Genomic DNA, 20,597 nt, shown 5'->3' on the forward strand with positions numbered 1-20,597 from the left:
TTTTATTTTGTATTATTTAAGTGTTGCATAACAATACAAGAAGTGTGAGGAACATGACAATACCGTACAAAACAAAGAGGAAGACAGGACAACAAGTGAACATTTCAGAGACAAAACAGTGACAAGCAGGAACAAACAAGGTACTGTAATAATAAGCATACTAAGGAAGTTAGAAAGCTGTGTGTGTGTGTGTGTGTGTGTGTCTGTCTGTCTGTCTGTCTGTGTATCTGTCTGTCTGTCTGTCTGTCTGTCTGTCTGTCTGTCTGTCTGTCTGTCTGTCTGTCTGTCTGTCTGTCATTGTAGCAAATAGGACAGTAGTTTGAGATAGACTGGGTGGGAGAAAGTAATGGAAACAAATCTGGGGGAGTGGGGTGAGTTACATCAATGATTAATAGAGAACAAACATTAAATAAAAATAGATTAATCAATTCATCATAATGATGATAACAACAACAACAACAATAATAATAATAGTAATAATAATAATAATAATTATTTTTATTATTATTATTTTTTATTATTATTATCATTATTATTATTATTCTAATGATAATAATAATGATAAAATAATAATAATAATTATTATTATTATTCTAATGATAATAACAACAACAACAATAATAATAATAATACTTATTATTATTGTTATTATTCTAATGATAATAATAATAATAATAATAATAATAATAATAATAATTGTTATTATTATTATAATGATAATAATAATGATAAAATAATAATAATAATTATTGTTATTATTCTAATGATAATAATAATGATAAAATAATAATAATAGTAATAAATTAATAAAAAGAAAGAAAAATAGAATTAAGAAAAAAAGGTATACAGATACTACTGCTACTACAAATAATAATAAAAATCCTCATGAATAGTAATAATAATTACTATAATTAACATTACCAACATCACATACAAATGAAATAAAAAAGGAATATAAAATAATAATATTAAAGGCACTATGAGGAGTTTTTAACTGGCTGAGAAACAGACTGAAACTGATACTGATGCATCATCATGACCCTCTAAAGCAAACAAGACCATCCACAACAACACCGATACCTCCTCTGTTGTCATTTTTAATGCCTGAAACTGTTCTGAGGGGGTAGGTGTCAGAACAGATGATTGACATCTCGCTCTAGAGACACCCTTTTTTTGGCTGTTTTCATGGCAAACAATCACATTGTGTGATGAAGATAAATGGTAAAAGACAACAGGATGAGGTTATTGTCTGAAGACATTAATTTTGTATTTGCAGGAGAAGAGATAAGAGGTATCACTTTGTCCACAAGGGGGCGCCAGAATCGATACACACCAGAAGTTCCTCACAGCAGCTTTAATAATAATAATAATAATAATAATAATAATAATAATAATAATAATAGTAAATAAAAAAAGGGGAAATAGTTCAGTGGGCCAGCAAGAAATTGAGCAAATAAAAAAAAAATACAATACTTATAATACTATTAATAGTAACAATAAAAAAGTTTAAAAAATAAGAGTACTATAACCAAGTACTAAATAATTACAATAATAATAATAATAATTCTGATAATATGTTTTGTCTTTTTCCCCCTGATTTGTTGGGTTCCTGATTGGGCCACCTCCCGACAGACTCTCAAACATCCCGGACAGCCCCCAGACCCAATGGGAGGGGGCTTGCCCGAGGGGGTAAATTTCCATGGGAAGTTAAGCTAGGGAATTTTGCAAATGGATAGGTATCATATCCAAGAATAAATATGTGTGTTGTTATAAGCAGACATCCATCCAAAATAATACAATTAAAACAGATTTATTTGTAAGTAGAACTTTATCAAGTGTTAAATTCTTTCATTGAAGAACAAAAACATGAATGTTGAGTTAAATATTACTCATCCCCCTGATCCAACCCATTCAAAACTTAACAAAAATACAATCCCAACAAAGTCCCTTTCAAAATGTTAAATGAAAAGAGCCGCTCTTCCTCCAACAAAGTCCCATTCAACATGCAAATAAAAAAGCATCTTCCCTCAAGCTTCTCAAGACTAGCCTCTGCAGGATTCTAGAAATCATCTGTGCATGTGATGGAGGAATGCACAGTGCATGTAGGGGGCGTGGTCTCAATAGCCCTGCAGTAAGCAGTGTGCTATGTGCATGTGATTGAGGAATAGCATAGATATTCAACTGTACTTGCATGAAATCTGGTTGTTTTAGTCAGGATTATGCTCAAATATATTTCCCCCAACGATATTTAAGTTCACTATTAAGAGCCAACCTTCAATTTAGTTAATTCCTGCTTTATTCCCATTTATTCCTGTTAATTCCCATGGAAAGTTTCCAACTTTGAAAATTCCTGGAATTTTGCAACCCTAGTCAGGACCCAAACTGTCCATCAACCACACTGTCTATCACATATTTCCTGATTTCAAAAAGTTTTTTTTATCTTTTCAACAGAGGGTGAGATGGAGGGCATCAGAAGGGAACAGAAAGAGTGAAGTGAAATAAATGATGGTACAGATGGAGCAAAATCGTTCTGATTCTAATGATATAATGACAGCAACAAACATAGTTGGAGTAGAAATAATAACAACAATAAGTCATGAATGAAAATAGAAGAGGTAAATAAAATTTGAAAAAAAAAAATTATATATACTTAGCTTTAGCTTTCTACAAGTAGTCTCTGCACAGTCCATGTGTAGTTTTGTAGAGGTTACTGGATTTATTTCACTTTTGTGTCTGCACTTGAAAGAAAACACACATTTACACATAATTCATCATGTGATTTATTTCTGTGCCATGAAGAACATTTGAAGATGGAAGCGTATGAGTTGAAGAAAGGGGGACGTTTGTCCGTTGGTGAGCACTGATGCTCTCGGCCCTGTGTAGACCACTTTAACCCATTTGATCAATTCTGCCCCAAACCAGGTTTTCCCAAACCTTTATCAGAAAGCCTCACTCTACTCTGTCAAATGCCTTCTCAGGTTGAATTGGATAGAGATGGAAAGTTACGTTAGCCTAGCGCTTTTCTTCTGCTAACTATCAGTAGTAATCAGAATTGCCTAGCAGCTGTATCACTGCGTCTGTTAACCGACTCCTGGAGTGGGAGGAGTCATGAAGCTAAGTTCTGGTTGCTGCAGAAGTAAAAGATATACTTATTAAGATCCACAAGTGTGTGTAGCTAGTTTTCATGCTTTCAAAGATGATTAACAACATGACAAACATGGTCCTTCTTCATGCACAAGCTAAAGGTTTTGGATAGACATGGATGTACATTTTGGATATACTATGATTCTAGAGTACATTTGCTCTGTTTTCTCTTCTCTCTCTCTGCCTCCTTAAAGCTTTCTGTCTAAATGTCGTCAACAGTCACTGCTGATGTGGTGGGATCATTGCTCTCCTTTATGCAACAACACACAGAGGCCAGACAGTTGCCCATGATCTGCTTTCTGATGAAGATATACAGGAGCATGTCTGCCAGAGGACTCAGTCTAACAATTATACTGGACGTGTAGAAAAACATTGAAGAGTAAAAGCCAGTCGCCTGTAACAGGAACCTAATGATGGTGGGTAGGAACAGCAGCGTGTAAATGAGCAGCACCACCACCAAAGTTCCAACTATTCGTCGTTTCTCATCAGAGCGGACCGAGACTGAAGAAGAGAGGGCTCTGAGGGTCCTGACCAGGAAGAAGATGAACAGTGGGAAGGGGATGATGAGGATAATGGAGAGTATTATTGTTACTGTATCAGTAACCAAGGGAAACACAATAAGGAAACAAACTGGGAAGGCCCAGACCACGGCACAGACCGCCACAGAGATCTTGATGGTTCGTTTGAATCGGTACCACAGTGGGTGGACGATGACCAGGTACCTGCAAAACCAGAGGGACACACTGTCTTTGAGGAGGTGCAGGAACATTCAGAAACATGATTATCAGACACTGTAGCACTACACACGGCTTTAAACAGACCTTACCTTTCCAGTGAGATGCACACCATGAAGCCAACACTCGACAGTAGACCACAGCTGTAGACATCATCAGTCATAAGAGTCCGATGATCTGACACAAATACAATCATGCAGCAGAGCTGAATGATGTCTGAAATGAGAAGGTTGATGACGTATATTGGAGCAACTTGACCCTGGCGTACCTGCAGAAGAATAGAGGTAGAAGTAAACATCACTCTCTGCAGTAACAGCCATGATTCATCAAACTATGACTCTCATGACATCCTGGCATTTCACTGTATTCAGACTTTGACCTGTGTTTCATGCTCTCATGGGGAGGCACTCTGACCCAGTCAAACAGGAGCACAAGGCTGAAGTGTGGGTTGTGTCATGTTTATGTAACCAAGCTAGGGCTGGAAAGGGATTTCTGGGTTTAGAAGATAAAATACCAACAACGCCACCTTGGGACTTTCACCCAAAGAGTTTTACCAGTATACTTATTTTTAGTTACCGCCCCTTTAACAGAGGGTTTCCCCTTTAACAATACACAGGTTAGTCCACAAATGAATACAAAGGCATGGTTTAGAAAAATATATACACAATCTTTATTTTAATTGGCCGACAAAATAGTTTTAAAACAACATAATTATTATTACTTTAACCATGAACAGACATACTAGAAATCAGTGTTAGAAAGACACCGCTAACTGCAGCCAGGTTATCTGAATCAGGCCTATAAACACGGCACAATCACTACAATAACACACATCTAGTTAATACATTAGACGATGCAAAGAACATGAAAAAGCCTGACAGTAAACTGTAGCTACAGCCACGGCTGCTTACACAGCCTGGACGGGGATACTTCAACACTGTTACTGAGCAGAGTCTTTAAATCACACTGTTCCTGAGCAGAGTCTTTAAATCACACTGTTACTGAGCAGAGTCTTTAAATCACACTGTTACTGAGTAGAGTCTTTAAATCACACTTTTACTGAGTAGAGTCTTTAAATCACACTGTTACTGAGCAGAGTCTTTAAATCACACTGTTACTGAGTAGAGTCTTTAAATCACACTGTTACTGAGTAGAGTCTTTAAATCACACTGTTACTGAGCAGAGTCTTTAAATCACACTGTTACTGAGTAGAGTCTTTAAATCACACTGTTACTGAGCAGAGTCTTTAAATCACACTGTTACTGAGTAGAGTCTTTAAATCACACTGTTACTGAGCAGAGTCTTCAAATCACACTGTTACTGAGCAGAGTCTTTAAATCACACTGTTACTGAGCAGAGTCTTTAAATCACACTGTTACTGAGCAGAGCCTGTAACTCAAGGCAAAAAGAGACAAAAAGACACCAAAAAAGACAAGCAAAAAGACAAGGAAAAAGTGGCAATCTCGGCCGTCCGCGACCCTATCACGTCACTACCCCACGCTCATACCGCGTACTATATGCGTTGCTGGCACACAACGACCCGCCAACCCGAAAGGAACACCGTCCTGCTCTCAACCTGGGGTGCATCTCAAAGCTCTAAACGTCCATCCTCGCGTCTCTTCCTCGCGTCTCTTCCTCGCGTCTCTTCCTCGCGTCTCTTCCTCGCGTCTCTTCCTCGCGTCTCTTCCTCGCGTATTAGTCCCGCCCACCAGAGATGTGAGGAAATGAAACGAGAGGAGAGAGGAAACGAGGAGATTTGTATTTAGAGAAATGAGACGTCCTCTCCTCCAGAGAGTCACGTGAAGCGACGTCGGTTTGTGATGACGGCTTTAACAGCTGTTTGTGTCTGCACACATGTTCACTGTAATAACTCTGATAAATATAAACAGTAACAGAGCTCTGTCTCTGTGTTTACATGTTTAACACACACCTGTTTAACAAACACCTGTTTAACACACATGTTCACTGTAATAACTCTGATCAATATAAACAGTAACAGAGCTCTGTCTCTGTGTTTACCTGTTTAACACACACCTGTTTAACACACACCTGTTTAACACATACCTGTTTAACAAACACCTGTTTAACAAACACCTGCACATGAAGAGAATCAGCTCTCTGTTTATTCTGTCCTGAAGCATCACGGATCGATTCATCAGTAAAATGCCTCATTATTAAATTATTTATGACTTTAAGGGAAAATAGAAACCATGCAACTCTTTTCAAACCCTGTGCTCATTAATGATCAGCCTCATATGAAACTTTATTAACCTGACAGGAAATATAACAAGTGTTTTTACTAACAGACAAACTTTACAGTCAGACTTCTCTTCATGAAGAAAACCAGAACAAACAGGGAAACTAACAGGAGGAATAACTGATCATTAATATATATTCTATCTATGATATTAGACTCTATTACTCTATTTCATTAGACAGTGAATCTGACAAAAACAATCAGATATAACATAATCCATCCTCTGTTATATTGAATTTATGATTTTGCGTTCAGTATTTTGTGTTTAAACTCACCTCAAACACTTTTCAATCTCAGGTCATCAAATACAGACTGTTTAGAAACCAACGTGTGTTTATGATCTGTTTCAGGGCACCCTTAGTGACTGTTTTAAGGTCTGTTTCAGGGCACCCTTAGTGACTGTTTTAAGGTCTGTTTCAGGGCACCCTTAGTGACTGTTTTAAGGTCTGTTTCAGGGCACCCTTAGTGACTGTTATAAGGTCTGTTTCAGGGCACCCTTAAGGCTGATTTATACTTCTGCGTCGAATCGACGGCGTAGCCTACGCCGTAGGTCCGCGTAGCTCCCGTACCTACGCAGAGGCCTACGCACGTAGCTGACGTGCACCTCCTCCAAAATGTAACTACGCGTAGAGCCGACGCGGACCGCAAGCTCTGTGATTGGTCCGCTCGACGGCTTTGTCTTTCCCGCATTCACAGCACTTCCGGGGTCTCGGACATCGGCCACACATCGGCCGTGTATTTCATCTCCTCCTCTCTATCCTTCATGTAATCATGTCTGTATGATAAACAGCAACATGTATCAGCTGTAGATTAACAGAACACGCTCTGAATCGATGTGGAAAAGTAAACAGAGATCGTAGCGGGACCGGAAGCAGGCGACCGACTATCAGAGAGACCACACTGCCCTCAGGCGTTTCGGCGGAGAATTGCTGCGCGACACAGACACATCGACGCACAAGTATGTGGGGCTCATGTCCGCGTCAGCCCCTGCTGCGTAGGGCGACGCAGAAGTATAAATCAGCCTTTAGTGACTGTTTTAAGGTCTGTTTCAGGGCACCCTTAGTGACTGTTTTAAGGTCTGTTTCAGGGCACCCTTAGTGACTGTTATAAGGTCTGTTTCAGGGCACCCTTAGTGACTGTTTTAAGGTCTGTTTCAGGGCACCCTTAGTGACTGTTTTAAGGTCTGTCTTTTCTCTGTTATTAAACTCAGCTGATGTTAAGTTTCGGTTAGGTCCGAGCCGCTGCAGCGTCCAATCGGTGAGTGATATTCGATAAGGGGGCGTGTCTGTCAGAGAAAAGACATCCGCAAAGTCTGCTCTCGTGTTTCCTCGATCATCCCTCCTCTGATCAGTCTCCTCGCTCCTCTCTCCTCTCTCCTCCAGCAGCGTTTAGAGCTTTGGGACGCAAGTTAAAATGGCGCGTCAGTAACTACTTCCGGTTCGAGCGAGGAGCAAGGAGCGAGGAGCGAGGAGCGAGGAGCGAGGAGACTGCAGTTTAGAGCTTTGAGATGCACCCCCGGAGCTCTGCAGAGACTGAAGGGAGCTCCGTCACTCAATTTTATCCCCGCAAACAACCAGGTAACCGCAGGTGATTGGTTCCCACCCAGCTGTGGGGCATGAGCGCTAATCAGCCGGTTACATTTGCATTCAGAAGCTGTACCTCTATAACTTTACACACATTTCAGGGACTATCCTGAAACTAATGGAGAAGATGATTTTTCACTAGTGAATTATGTTTTATGTGAACTATGTATTACACTGAACTAACTATATATATCTATAGACACTTCAGACATTTCACAAAAAGTCCATCTCTGGTTAATTTAAGAGTATCTGTAATGGTGAGGGAAAGTCAGCCTCTGGAGACCATGAATACTCACAAAGTGTAACACTTCTCCATAGTTTTTATTCTAGTTTTTAAAACACAAATGTTGAGAACTGATGGAATAGACTATGTTTTACTTATTCTTTGCCCAAAAGTCATGAAATAAAAAAGTAGGTTGGCTTCATCCTCTGACGACCATGAACGCTGACAGAATTGAACACTCCTTTGACCTTTTTTAATCAAACTTACTGACCAAGTTTAGTGTGTTTTGCTGTTTCTTCCTCTACAGTGTAATTGTGATGTTCAGAAAATGCACCGTCACATTTTATGATGTTTGTAATGTTTTATTTTGGTAATCATATTCCTGTTACAAGAACAGTGTAATAATATAAGCCATAACGGCTGGTTGATATTCGTTGTTTGACTGCAAAGTGTCACTTATATACAGAGTGTGCACCTTGCCAGTAGGGGGCAGTGTGGCGCTGTGCTTCTCCCTAGGGACTCTCTTTGATAGCGGACTCTGGCTCCTTCCTCATTCTACCGAGCGAAGCTTCACTGTACAGAAGCATGGCTGCCTGTCTCATCCTTTCTCCTGTTTAACACAGGTTTGTAAGCATTGTAAACATGTGTCAATGTATGAAAATGTTGTTTAACAGAACAGAAGATATACTGATGTAGAAAACTTATTGATTTGTATTATTCGGCCGATGAGCAGAGACTTCATTTTTACTCTGTGTTGTGTCTGAACCGTAATGGTGCCAACGAACTAATGTCTTTACTTTGGTTGATTTCAAAACAAGAGTCTGGTTTCTTTTTGGGCTCCAGGGGCCTGCTGCATGAAAGTAGGATTAAGATATCCGGGATAAATGACTGAGCCGAGTTCACCCAATCCAAAACAAGAGCGTCCAGGCTCAGTCGGTTGCACAAAGACCAAGCCAGGATGAGCAGACACGGATTCATCAAGCCAGGGGAAACCAATCCTGGCTAAGTGCGCGTACGCGGCTTCCTTAAATAGACCCCAGATATCGATCGCAGATTCACTGATTCACCATGGCAACGCGTGCGGCATACTTTTCACCGTCAGAAGAGGAGATCCTCATGGAAGCATATGAAGAGGTGAAAGATCAAATCAGAAAGAAAGGCAACACAGCATCAATAATTAAACAGCACCAAAAAGCTTGGGAAACCATTGCAGATCGCCTGAATGCGTAAGTAGTGCACATGTACACACTTACACTCTTGATAATCACTAAATTAAAATTGTTGTGGAATCGATGCAGATGTGTTTGAAATTGTGTAAATGTAACTTCATCAGACTGTATAACTCTCTGATTTAATTTCCCCTTGGGAGAAATAAAGTTTCTCCTATCTTATCCTGCAAGTGTGTGTGTGTATATATATGTATATACTTACTTACAGGACAAGATAGAAACTTTCTTTATATATATATGTGTGTGTGTGTGTGTGTGTGTGTGTGTGTGTGTGTGTGTGTGTGTGTGTGTGTGTGTGTGTGGCTTAAACATGACTGGGCCAAAAAGAACTTGGCAGCAAGTAAAAGTCAAATACAAGAACATCTTGCAGAATGGTAAGTGCCCCCCTGACTAATACTTACACAAGTGTACATTGTACCCAGAAGGTGCCTGCTCACACAAATGATGTACTGTTTTAGCCGTCAAAAAGAGAGGCCAAATACAAAGAACGGGTGGTGGGTCACCTCCCACCGCCCTCACCCCAGCCGAAGACATGGCCTTATCACAAAATAAAGGCAGGCCAGTTTTGGAGGGGATCCTTGGGGGGGACAGAAACAAATGCATGTCCCTCCCAAGAGGCTAACCGCTTCATACAAGGTACCTTCTTCCATCTTTACATGTGATGTAAGCACATTCATATCTAATCCATTTGGACTATCTGACTTTGGTTTGCCTTGCAGTTTCTGGCAGCACTATCTCCTTGCTGGAGCCACCAATGCCAGATGAAGATGATGATGATGATGATGATGATCCAGTGAGTACACTGTAGGCCTGCCGTGTTCCCTGATGACGACAGTGGTCGGCTGGTCAGGGACCAATATGTGTTGAATTACTTTAGTTAACATGCTTTAAATTTCAGTTATATATGGCCTGCAGTGGCAGAGACATATATATATTCAAATTTGAATTAATTTGACCTCTTATAATTGCACTGTATATTGTGTATACAAGCTTGTAGGGAGGCTACTGCATGTATTAATTTGTCTGTTCATTTGTTGTGTATGGATTTGGCCTGCATTTATTTCAGTGTGCAGACATTATATACAGACTGATTGTGTATGCATTATTTTGTTGTATGCTTTTGATTCCATGCTTTCTATCTTGTAGAGTCACTGTGTGGCTTCAGTTTTGAAAGGAGCTGATGGTTTACCTGCTTTTATATATCCTTATTCAATAAAGGAAGATCATGTCACTCTCTGTGTATTTATATGGGATGTGTATTTTATATATCGCGTGTGGGGAAACTAAATTATCTAATTGCAATTTGCAACATCTAAAATCATCATTTATCTACAATGATTAAAAATCAATGATCGCAAATGTTTAAATAATGACTGTGGGTCTAGTTGAATGTGATAATGTGTAGTGGACAGCAGAATAACTATTAGTTTCCATTTGTGGTGACTGCTGACTGAGATAAGGGATGAGATTAAATAGATCCTGGAACTTAGCCTGGTCTGGAGCAGGCTAGCTCCAAAGAATAAATCTCCATGGTAACTAATGTCATAAAATATCCTGCTTCCTCCTATCCTACTTTCATGCAACCGGATCACGGATAAGTTGAGCCAGGATAAGCAACATATCCCGGCTTAATCCCTTATCCTAGTTTCATGCAACAGGCCCCAGTTCATTTCAGGTTGTGTATATATTGTGTTTTGGTGTAATACTTAGTTCTAAATGTATATAGTGTTACGTCAGGGTTCTGTCATGTTTTGTGTCTGCAGCTTCCTGTGGTGATCACCTGTGTGGGGGCAATCAGCTGAAGTCTATTTGGGCAGGTCCTCAGTTAACATTCACTCTCTCTCCCCTCTCTCAGCAGCAGCAGCACCTCAGTGGTTTGTTTCCAGTTTTCAGATTAATTTCTGTTTGGTTTACAATAAAATACAATTAACTAACTTAACCCTTTTGTGTTGTGTCCCTTACTATGTTCGGCATTCGAGCCAGCCATAACAATAGGTTAAGAACTTTAAGAAATGACAGTTGTCAGCCTTCAGCTCATGTACTTAAATGTTTAAAGGTAGCAGCATGTTAGTTTATTTTCATTAACATTGAGAACATATGATTTTAATATTTAATATCAAGTAGTTAAAACTACAATTGTATAAAATATCAGTTTAAGAGCTGAAGACTAACTTTGACAGTTGAAGACTGTAGAAACAGAGTCACACTGAGGAAGGGAAAACCTTTATTTTGAAAAGTAAAGTATGAGATACTGTTGAAATTCAATGTCTGAGGATCTTGTTTATTTGTAATGTAATGTATGTGGTGCTGTTAAATGCAGACAGTAGCAAACAGAAAGTTAACAGAACCTCCTTTACTGTGAATGTACGAAGAAATTGTACCGAGCAAAGCTGCACTGTACAGAAGCATGGCTGCCTGTCTCATCCTTTCTCCTGTTTAACACAGGAACCTTATCTGTTTATGGGACCTCAGACTGGGACCTGTAACATAAGCAGAAGCATTCTGCATGTGTATAAACTCACATCGTCTTTGGGCTGATATTAAAGCTAGCACCAAACCCAGATCCAGATCCTCTACAGACAAGCACACAGTTCCACAGAAACATGACACAGACAGTAAATAAAGTCACAAAGTACATACCAGAGAGAGAAGAGCATAGATGGTCACGAGCACCAGAGGAAGGCTGATACTGATGATTATGCATGTCACAACATAATATATGAAATTCATATGTCCGTCATCCTGAAGTCCTGTGTCATCGTAGTAGTCTGTGTTGTAGGTGGTGTTATTGAAGCCTGCTTCCATTCTTCAGTGTAATCTAAAGTTATAGAGATCAGGAAAAATAACAGTTAGTAAAAAGCAGAGTGCAGTAACATGAATAACATGGTCGTCACTAAACACAGCATTTCATCTAACGTGCTCAGTTTATTCAAAAGTTTGAGATCAGTGTGAATAGTTTCATGGACTTTAAACTTCAAAGGTTCTGGTGGCCAAGGCTTTCCTTTTTCACTTTACAAAATGTTTTCTTTAGAAATATTATTTGTGTTCAATATTTGAAACAAATACAAAAGGAGGTTTAAAAGGTTCCAAATAACACGGGCTATAAAGGTGGAGTCTGGGGTTTGAATCCCACATGGAGCTAAGAATATACAGCTTACATTTTTCACACTGAGACAAGTCAAGTTTCTTTTTCTGGATGATTCCTCTTTTAGTCCGATCCAGTGTTGTAGTACTCGAGTCCAGGACTCGGACTCGAGTCACGTTTTGCAGGACTCGTGACTTGAATTGGACTCGGGCACCGATGACTTGGATTTACGCACGGCATGCAGCGCTGTGACTTCATTCATAAATGAATCTCCAGACACACTGGCTGTATTTCATTAGAATCTCACTGCAGTGGCAGTTAGACCTCGTCAATTTACTAAAATCAAAACAGAAAATCAAACCGGCCAATGAGCCAGGTAAAAACCATCAGACTATCAAAATGCTTACTAAAATAAAATAATAATAATGCACATAACATTGCCCTTAATATAAACAACACCAAATAAATGACATCAAGTAAAATGATTATGAATATATTAGAATAATTCATATTTATGACATAAAATGATGGAAATAGTTCCAACATTAAACTGGACTGGTCAGAACTCAAATGTGCTGTACAAGAAGAGACAAAGCAGACTCTTTCTGCTCAGGAGACTCAGGTCTTTTGACTCTGTGGTGGCATCAGCCATCTTCTTTGGAGTGGTCTGCTGGGGAAGCAGCATCTCTGCTGCTGACAAGAAGAAGCTGAACAGACTGGTGAAGAAGGCCAGCTCTGTCCTGGGCTGCCCACTGGACCCTGTGGAGGTGGTGGCTGACAGGAGGATGATAGCAAAGCTATCTTCTCTGATGGACAACACGTCACACCCCCTCCAGGAGACCATAACAACACTAAGTAGCTCGTTCCGTGACAGACTTCTTCACCCACGGTGTCTCACAGAGAGATACTTTTTTAATAATTGATATTTTATAGGCTCTTGTTTGCTTCATATTTTTTGCACTGTCTACTTTGTTACTGTGACACTTGAATTTCCCCGTTGAGGGACGAGTAAAGGACTCTCTTATCTTAACACTAATGTTAATGAAAGAAATGTGTTTCCTACACATCCAAAAGGTCCCACACAGCCAGTCCAGGTCCACACAGCCAGTCCAGGTCCACACAACCAGTCCAGGTCCACACAGCCAGTCCAGGTCCACACAGCCAGTCTAACAGTCAATAGTTTGGATTCAAACAGCTGCCCTCCTTGTAATATATGATATTACCGGTGAGGACTCGACTTGGACTCGGACTCAAATAATGAGGACTCGACTCGGACTCAGATTTTTCTCTGGTGACTTGGACTCGACTCGGACTTGAACACAGAGGACTCAGGACTCGACTCGGACTTGGATTTGGTGACTCTACTATAACACTGGTCCGATCCAACTTTTTAATATTCATGCTGCATAGTACTGTACACAAACACAACAAGCTTTTAGTTTACCTCTTCAAAATTTGGTGTGCAGCAGCTGTTGGTTGTGCAGCAGCTGTGACTTATCACCAGAGGGTGGTGCTGTCACTAATGGAGCGCCGCCTGCAAGCTAGTTCAGGCAGACAACTCGAGCCGCGCTCATCATACTGACACGTCACCACCTCTCCATCAGCTGATCTCAACATCCTCATTCGGCGGTCTATTTAAACGGCAAGCCTCCTGTCTCTGCCTCTGCTTGCAGTGCTCCTGCTGTTCTGCTCAGTGCTGTGTGAAGTTTGTCCCCACCTCCTCCCCGGCTTCCACCTGCGGGCTCCGGGGGGGTTAGTCCTCTCTCATTGCTCCTAATGTCTGCATTTAAATAATCTACGAGGAGTAATGAAATTCGGAGCCCACACGCCAAACACAATACTGTATGCTGCAATAAACTTATTAAGTAAACGTGAGTTGTCTGACTGAACTGAATGTATATGTAGAGCTGTTCAGGTCCAGACTATCAGCTTGTGTAAATGTTAGCACAGAGAACAGTCTAACACTGGCTTTAAACAGCAGGTGGGCCATGACTGAGTTATCACCTGTGTTCATGTTGTGAATGTTCATGACAGAACATGAATCAAACAGTTAAGATTGAAAGATAAAACCTGTATATGGGGGTTTATCTTGTCTGCTTCCAATAGGCAGGGGTATGACTATGACCACAGTGTGTATGTAGATGAGTTGAGGCTGGGACCGACATCAACCCTGTTAGATCAGACACTGTGGGCCCGATCTACTAAAGGTTTGCGTGTATAAAAACACGTGCAAACTTGATAGCGTGCGCAAAGCAGATTTACTAAGCGGGTGCACCGAGGATTGCGTCTTTCAAATGAGCAAAATAGCACTCGCTATCCATTTAGCGTGTTTGCCTTCATGAATATGCAGAATACATGTAGATCATCAGAACGTGCAAAATACTGGGAGGAGGAGATACAAATGTAATCATTAACACACGCAATGTGATTTATCAAACCTGAAGCAGATAGCGGGCGGTGTTTTTGCGTCTATATTTAGCACGTTTGAAAGGCAGGTGCAAACTGGCACAGTGTTACGCACACATGGCTGTGGTCACTGTAAAGCTCATCATATCTTTACAACATGCCCTGTAACAGCGGGGCTTACAAGCATTACTACAGTTTTTACACACAGTTATGTCATTTTCAAGTCAATCAAACGGACATGAAGTCTAACAAACCAAGAGAACAACGCAAATAAATAAATAAAACAACACAAATTCAAAGCAGTTCAGCACCACGGATAGTGACCGCATCATTCTAACACCCACTTTAACTTTTTCATACAATGAGAGCACAGTAGGTCACTGTATCAACAGCTATAAAGTTTAGTCAAACTGGCACAGCGGCCCACATCTTCACATACAAACAAAAAATCTATATGAAGTACTCGGCCTACTCACTACTATTTGAAGGAGCCTTAAGCTCCGCGGACTTGTCCATGATGCACTGTATGTCCATTTTCTTTGCTCTGTCATTCTCAATAGATAACATGACATGTCCACACAGTCTCTCCTGTCCCATCGTGCTCATCAAGGGGTTCTTAGTTAGTTTTAACTTGGAGAATGAGCGCTCAGAAGGTGCAATGTTGACGGGAAGAGTAAAAAATAAAAGCAGGGACAGGGCGGTGCAAACCTTACGGAATGCATAAGTTACTGCTGGGTGGTTGACAATGAGTATTTTTGCCAGATCCGCAACAGACTTTTGCTGTGGTATCTGGTCCCTGAAAGAGGTTCTAAAAGAAAGCAGCTGGCCAGGGAAGCTGAGGGCGATGTCCCAACTGTAGTGCTCACTAAGCCGCCAGGCAGCTTGGTGTAACTCCTCATCTCGTGCTTGCAGCAGTGTGTTGGGGTGAATTGCCTCAAACATGTTCACAGTTCCATTTAAGCTGGTGAATCTATGGGACAGTTGCTGGATGATAATATCAGGCATTAAAAACGTTCACCCGAAAGTTGCTCTCTGCATCAGTGAGGCGACTGTCTTCATCAGAGTGACGCCTAACTTTTCTGGCCCTGGTTGTTTCAAAACTGCGATTGACTTCCCAATTGAGTAGTTAGAGCAAGAGTGGCAGACTTAGCCTCATCAAATTGCTCTCTTTTTTTTTTTTTTTTCATTTTGGTACTAACCCAAGCCCAAGTTTTATTTGCTTTGTTAAATGCATTACCATATATAAACTAATGTTATTAACAAAGTATTGCCAGACCACTTGTCCATTCACTGCTCAGGGAGTTACAGTATATGAGACAATACTGGGTCGGTTGAAAATAGGTATAAGCATGATCTCAATTAACTTAGTTTGCTTCCACCTGTCTGATGTACTGAAGGCTTTTCCTTCATGCCAAATTTCACTTTTTCAATGACATAAAAAATACTACGATGTGAGAAAACAGTGATAAGTGTAGAGTCACCACGGCTAATGAAAACCTCATATAAGTCAGGTTATGGTGTCTCCTTTAAAAGCATTGATTAACAGCATTAGCATCCAGTTCAAAGTGTGCTCTTATTATACTTGTTTAACTTCTTTAAACATTTGAGGAGAGGATATTACATATGACTAATTATAAGTGACATGTTTATCTACAATATTCATTCTGCAGTCTTATTTTCTCATAGATATGTGTTCACACTTCAAAAAAATCTAAATAAAAAAAATCCCATTATGTCTTCATTAATTTGTTCAGGAAAAGCTCCAACTGGCCCACAGCAGCACCAGAGTGCTGGCATAAAGGACCAGAACGAAGAGGTAAAAGCGGAACAAGTAGAGGTCAAGCTTAGAGCAGAGAGCCAGCCAGTCAGCCTGAGCCGAAGACTCGCTGTCATCCTCTGAGAAGGCCAGATGGAGGGAGACCAGCTCAGGGAGAAGCCACTCAAGTCCAGAAGGAGCCTCCTGGATCTCATTCAGGGACAGCAGATCCTCCTCCAGAGAGGGCTCCAACTCATAATCTCCAGAGGGGTTGATGAAACAAGGGTTTTGAGGGAGGTTAAAGCGCTCTCGGTGAACTCCTTTTTTTTTTTTTTTTCTTTTTTTTTTTTCTCGTCTGCATATATATTTCTGGTTTGCGTCATGTTTGACACAAACTGTCAAATATTAATGAAAATTGTTCTCTAAACTCCATCAAAACGCTGACTGCATTTTGGAGTAGAGTAGATGCGTTTATTTCATCAGCAGATCTTCTGTTTTTTCTCACATCATTCACCTTTTCACAGATGGCCTCCTAAATCGTGTTTCTAACGCTGAGATGTCTTTGCTGGAGTTCACCGATGTGTTTATTTCCCTCCTCCACAAAGATCTCCAACTCCATGTCTTCAAACTTCATTTATCATTTAAGGCCACTCTGCTCTCTCAAACTCTCCATGGTGACAGCCGACAGCACACGCAAAATACTCATTAAAGGGCGGTCCGCACCACTTTTGCACTTGTTATCATTTGCGCACGCAGTCTTAGTAGATCACCCGCAACACGCCCAGAAGTAGTGCGTGCAAAATTATTATTTGCACACGCAAATTAGGGCTCGTTATTTGGGATCTTAGTAGATCTGTGTGTAATAGTCAGTACTCTGTATTCCCACAGGGTGGCGCTATGACTGCAGTTGGAAATCTGCATATAGTTGTGTTCAGGGGTGGACTCTGATCATGTTTATGTAATTTGGAGCAGATGGAACACTGTAAGAAGGATTTGCAATAACTTCCTGTTTCATGTCCAGACCGCGCTGCCAGGGACACAAACTTTGACGTACGCAAAAACATTTGATAACTTTTAATATTTCAGAGTGTAGATACACTGACTGAATTTGGAGTTGATTGGACAAAACCCCTCACAAGTTTGCTCAAATATGAACCCTATAAATTGCCCTTAACATGACAAGATCAGACTTTCAACTTAGAGTGGTGGACTTCCTGTTTGGATGTCATCATGACAGTAAGACACTTTTTTCAGGTTCTTAACTTGATACATATTCCTCCCGGTGTTCATGCATGAAATCAACTCTGGGTGAATCTTTGAAGATTTCTGGGGTTGATATGGAGCCGTTCTTGCAGAAGTAGTGTGTGGAACCATGAGATGTCAGATTTTCATCAGGCCTGATGTGTGCACTGAATCCCAGAGTTTTGAGTTTATTGACTCATCAAAAGCATGTGATACCGTAGACCATCAGTTGCTACTGCAGAGGCTATAATAGCATTGGTTTTGATTTTAATACATAAAATTGGTTGACCAGATATCTTTCAGATAGAAAACAATCTGTTCAACTTGGGAGCCATTTTTCTGATTTTTCAGCAGTCAAAAAGGGAGTTCCACAAGGCTCGATTTTAGGTCCAGTTTTATTTAATATTTATATTAACAATGTTGTTTCTTCTTCTATATGCTGATGACACTGCACTGTATTGTTTTGCTGATTCTGTTTAACTCACAGTCAGTCATTTACAAAATTAATTTAAGATACCCTGAATGACTTAAAGCTGGTACTTAATGTGACAAAATAAAAGTGATGCTTTTCCCCAGAGCCAGAACAATAGAGCAGAATGATGTAAGTATAGTTACAAGAACAGGATTCAGAACTGAGAGAGTCACAGAATCTAAATATCTATGCATTGATAAAAACCTCACATTTAATATTCACATCAGTTCTCTTTCAGACAGACTCTGAGAGGAAGAGGGCTGTGGAGGCTGTTTTCATGTCAGTCTTGGACTACGGGGAAATAATCTGTTGAAACACATCTTCCTCAACCCTCAAACGCCTCGACTCCATTCATCACTCTGCATTAAGATTTAAAACAGGTGACCCCTATAACACACATCAGTGTGTTCTGTACAATAAGGTTGGCTGGTCCTCTCTCCAGGAGAGATGGAATATTCATCACCATCTTTTATATTTAAAATGACCACCATACCTCACTGAACTTTTTAACTACACAGATCGTTTGTATCAGACTCACACCTCAAACCAGCTGCTTCTACATGTTCCTCCATTAAAACATCCCATAATTCCCCCTCATTAGTTTCATGTTGGGGCCAAACATACAGAACAGACCATGTGAAAATGAATAATGAGGAGAGGAATATGTCAAAGGCTATGAACAACATTCTAGGTATACAGAGCTTATATGCAAATAGATATATATTCTTTACTTTTTGTCTTTACAATCACACACTGGACATCATCCCAAATTAAACTAGAAGATAGAAGCATTACAAATGTCATTACTGTAACATTCATTTTCATGCCTTTTTGTTCCTCTTCTCATTCTTTCACTGACGTTTCTGAAAAGATCACAATATTAACTCTGTTGACTACTGAAGGATTCTAAAGAGTCCAGATCTTACCTGAATGAAGTCCCTGCTCTGTGTCTGATGTTTCTCTGCTTCTTCACCGTCTACAGTGATCACTTTAAGATATTACATCCACCAGGTTCCTCAATTTATCTCTGGTCTCTTCTAAGGAAGTCAACAAAATGATTCAGATATGATAATGTGTTTTCTGAGAAAGAGATTGCATCACAAGCACAAACCATGTAGTAAGTAAAGCAGAGGCCTTTTGTCACATGAGTTTCATCTCCTCCTACAAAGAGACAACCCAGGAAATGTACTTTTAACTTTATTAGTTAATATATATTTGTGCTGCCATGCCAGCGTGTGTGGCTATTGTTTTAGAATGTTCATTTATTTTTTATTTTTATTCCAATAGCCAATCAGGCTTAGGCTGGCCAGATAAACAGGAAGTCAGTGTCACATGTTCAGTAATGGCAGACAGAGACTGAGTTTGGAAATGTCATAATTTAATCCTCATCCATCCGTCTTGTTGTTCTAAGGAAAGCATCGTCTGTATGTATGTTCAAAGTTAACGTGTCTGACACATTTTGATGACTGTTTTTCTATTTCAAGTGTTTTAGTAAATTCTACTCATGATGTTTGTATTGTTAGCATAGCCAGGTTCATTTTGATAGCACTCTATTGTAGTGATGTGTCATGATCAAAAGCTGCTGCTCTGAGATCCGATGCTTTATAGTGGATCAGAAGAGCCGGCTCGCATCGAGAGAGAGACGGCTCCCAGTTTTTTCCTTTCGCTGCTTAGCTCTCACAGTGCTCAGCCCCAGCTCTGCTCACGGCAGAACTTTGTTTTGATTGGTCAGCATGGCGGCCATGCAGCCTATCACATGTGAGGATTTAGGATATAGGTGACGGAGGGGAGGCTGTGTATCGTGGCTACATCTGTTCCTTCAGAGAGAGTCTTCTTGAAGACAGGGCAAATACTCACTGAGAGGAGAAATCAGATCAGACAATCCAAGCTGAGGCATCTGATTTTTCTCAATGCCAACCTGAGGACATTAATAATGTTTGCTTGAGTTTGGTTCTGGTTCTTTTTGCTTTTGTGCAATAAAAAGTTTGATTAAAATACTGAACAAAAGTAAGAATAGTTTTGTAACAGAATAAATGAACAAAATTAGGCAATTATAATGCTTCTCATAAAAACACTGTAGGTAAAAGGGTTGTCAACACACAAACCATGAGTTTTTGTAAAGTTAAGGTAAAATATACGGCTACAAAAGATCCTAAATTAAGAGCCGTCCGGCTCTTCTTTGGGAGCCGAGTCAAAAGAGCCGACTCTCTGAAAAGGGCTGAACTTCCCATCACTACTCTATTGGCGATGTGTTTTTTCTTCAGTTTTACTCTGTTATCAGTGAAGGATATGTCTAATTAAAGAGCCATTACACCTGTCACTCATTGAGGAGTTGTCCGTGCTAAGCTAGCTGTGCTAAGCTAACTGTGCTAAGGTCCAACAGTGAGGGCAGAACAATATTACATACTTTTAAAGTGTGTATATCACTGGAAAGCTGAAGGCAGGGGTTTGTCTAAGAGGTTATAA

At 40.2% G+C, this 20,597-nt stretch overlaps 1 protein-coding gene and 1 long non-coding RNA gene across 2 annotated transcripts; one reads left to right on the forward strand and one right to left on the reverse strand.

Moving 5' to 3' along the window:
* Nucleotides 1-3,161: 3,161 nt before the first annotated feature.
* LOC117811254 (G-protein coupled receptor 4-like) lies at nt 3,162-19,158 on the reverse strand. Its single transcript, XM_034681425.1, has 4 exons — nt 19,058-19,158; nt 11,811-11,988; nt 3,971-4,146; nt 3,162-3,866 (listed from the first exon to the last, which is right to left on the reverse strand). The coding sequence occupies exons 2-4, from the start codon at nt 11,973-11,975 to the stop codon at nt 3,347-3,349; spliced, it is 861 nt and encodes a 286-aa protein (XP_034537316.1). The 5' UTR covers nt 11,976-11,988; nt 19,058-19,158; the 3' UTR covers nt 3,162-3,346.
* LOC117811263 lies at nt 8,401-10,401 on the forward strand. The gene is made up of 4 exons (XR_004630961.1): nt 8,401-9,167; nt 9,508-9,544; nt 9,629-9,806; nt 9,890-10,401. It is a non-coding gene; the product is annotated as an uncharacterized LOC117811263 (long non-coding RNA).
* Nucleotides 19,159-20,597: the final 1,439 nt, after the last annotated feature.

This window comes from Notolabrus celidotus, chromosome 4 (genome assembly GCF_009762535.1).
Source record: "Notolabrus celidotus isolate fNotCel1 chromosome 4, fNotCel1.pri, whole genome shotgun sequence".
Lineage (NCBI taxonomy): Eukaryota > Metazoa > Chordata > Actinopteri > Labriformes > Labridae > Notolabrus > Notolabrus celidotus.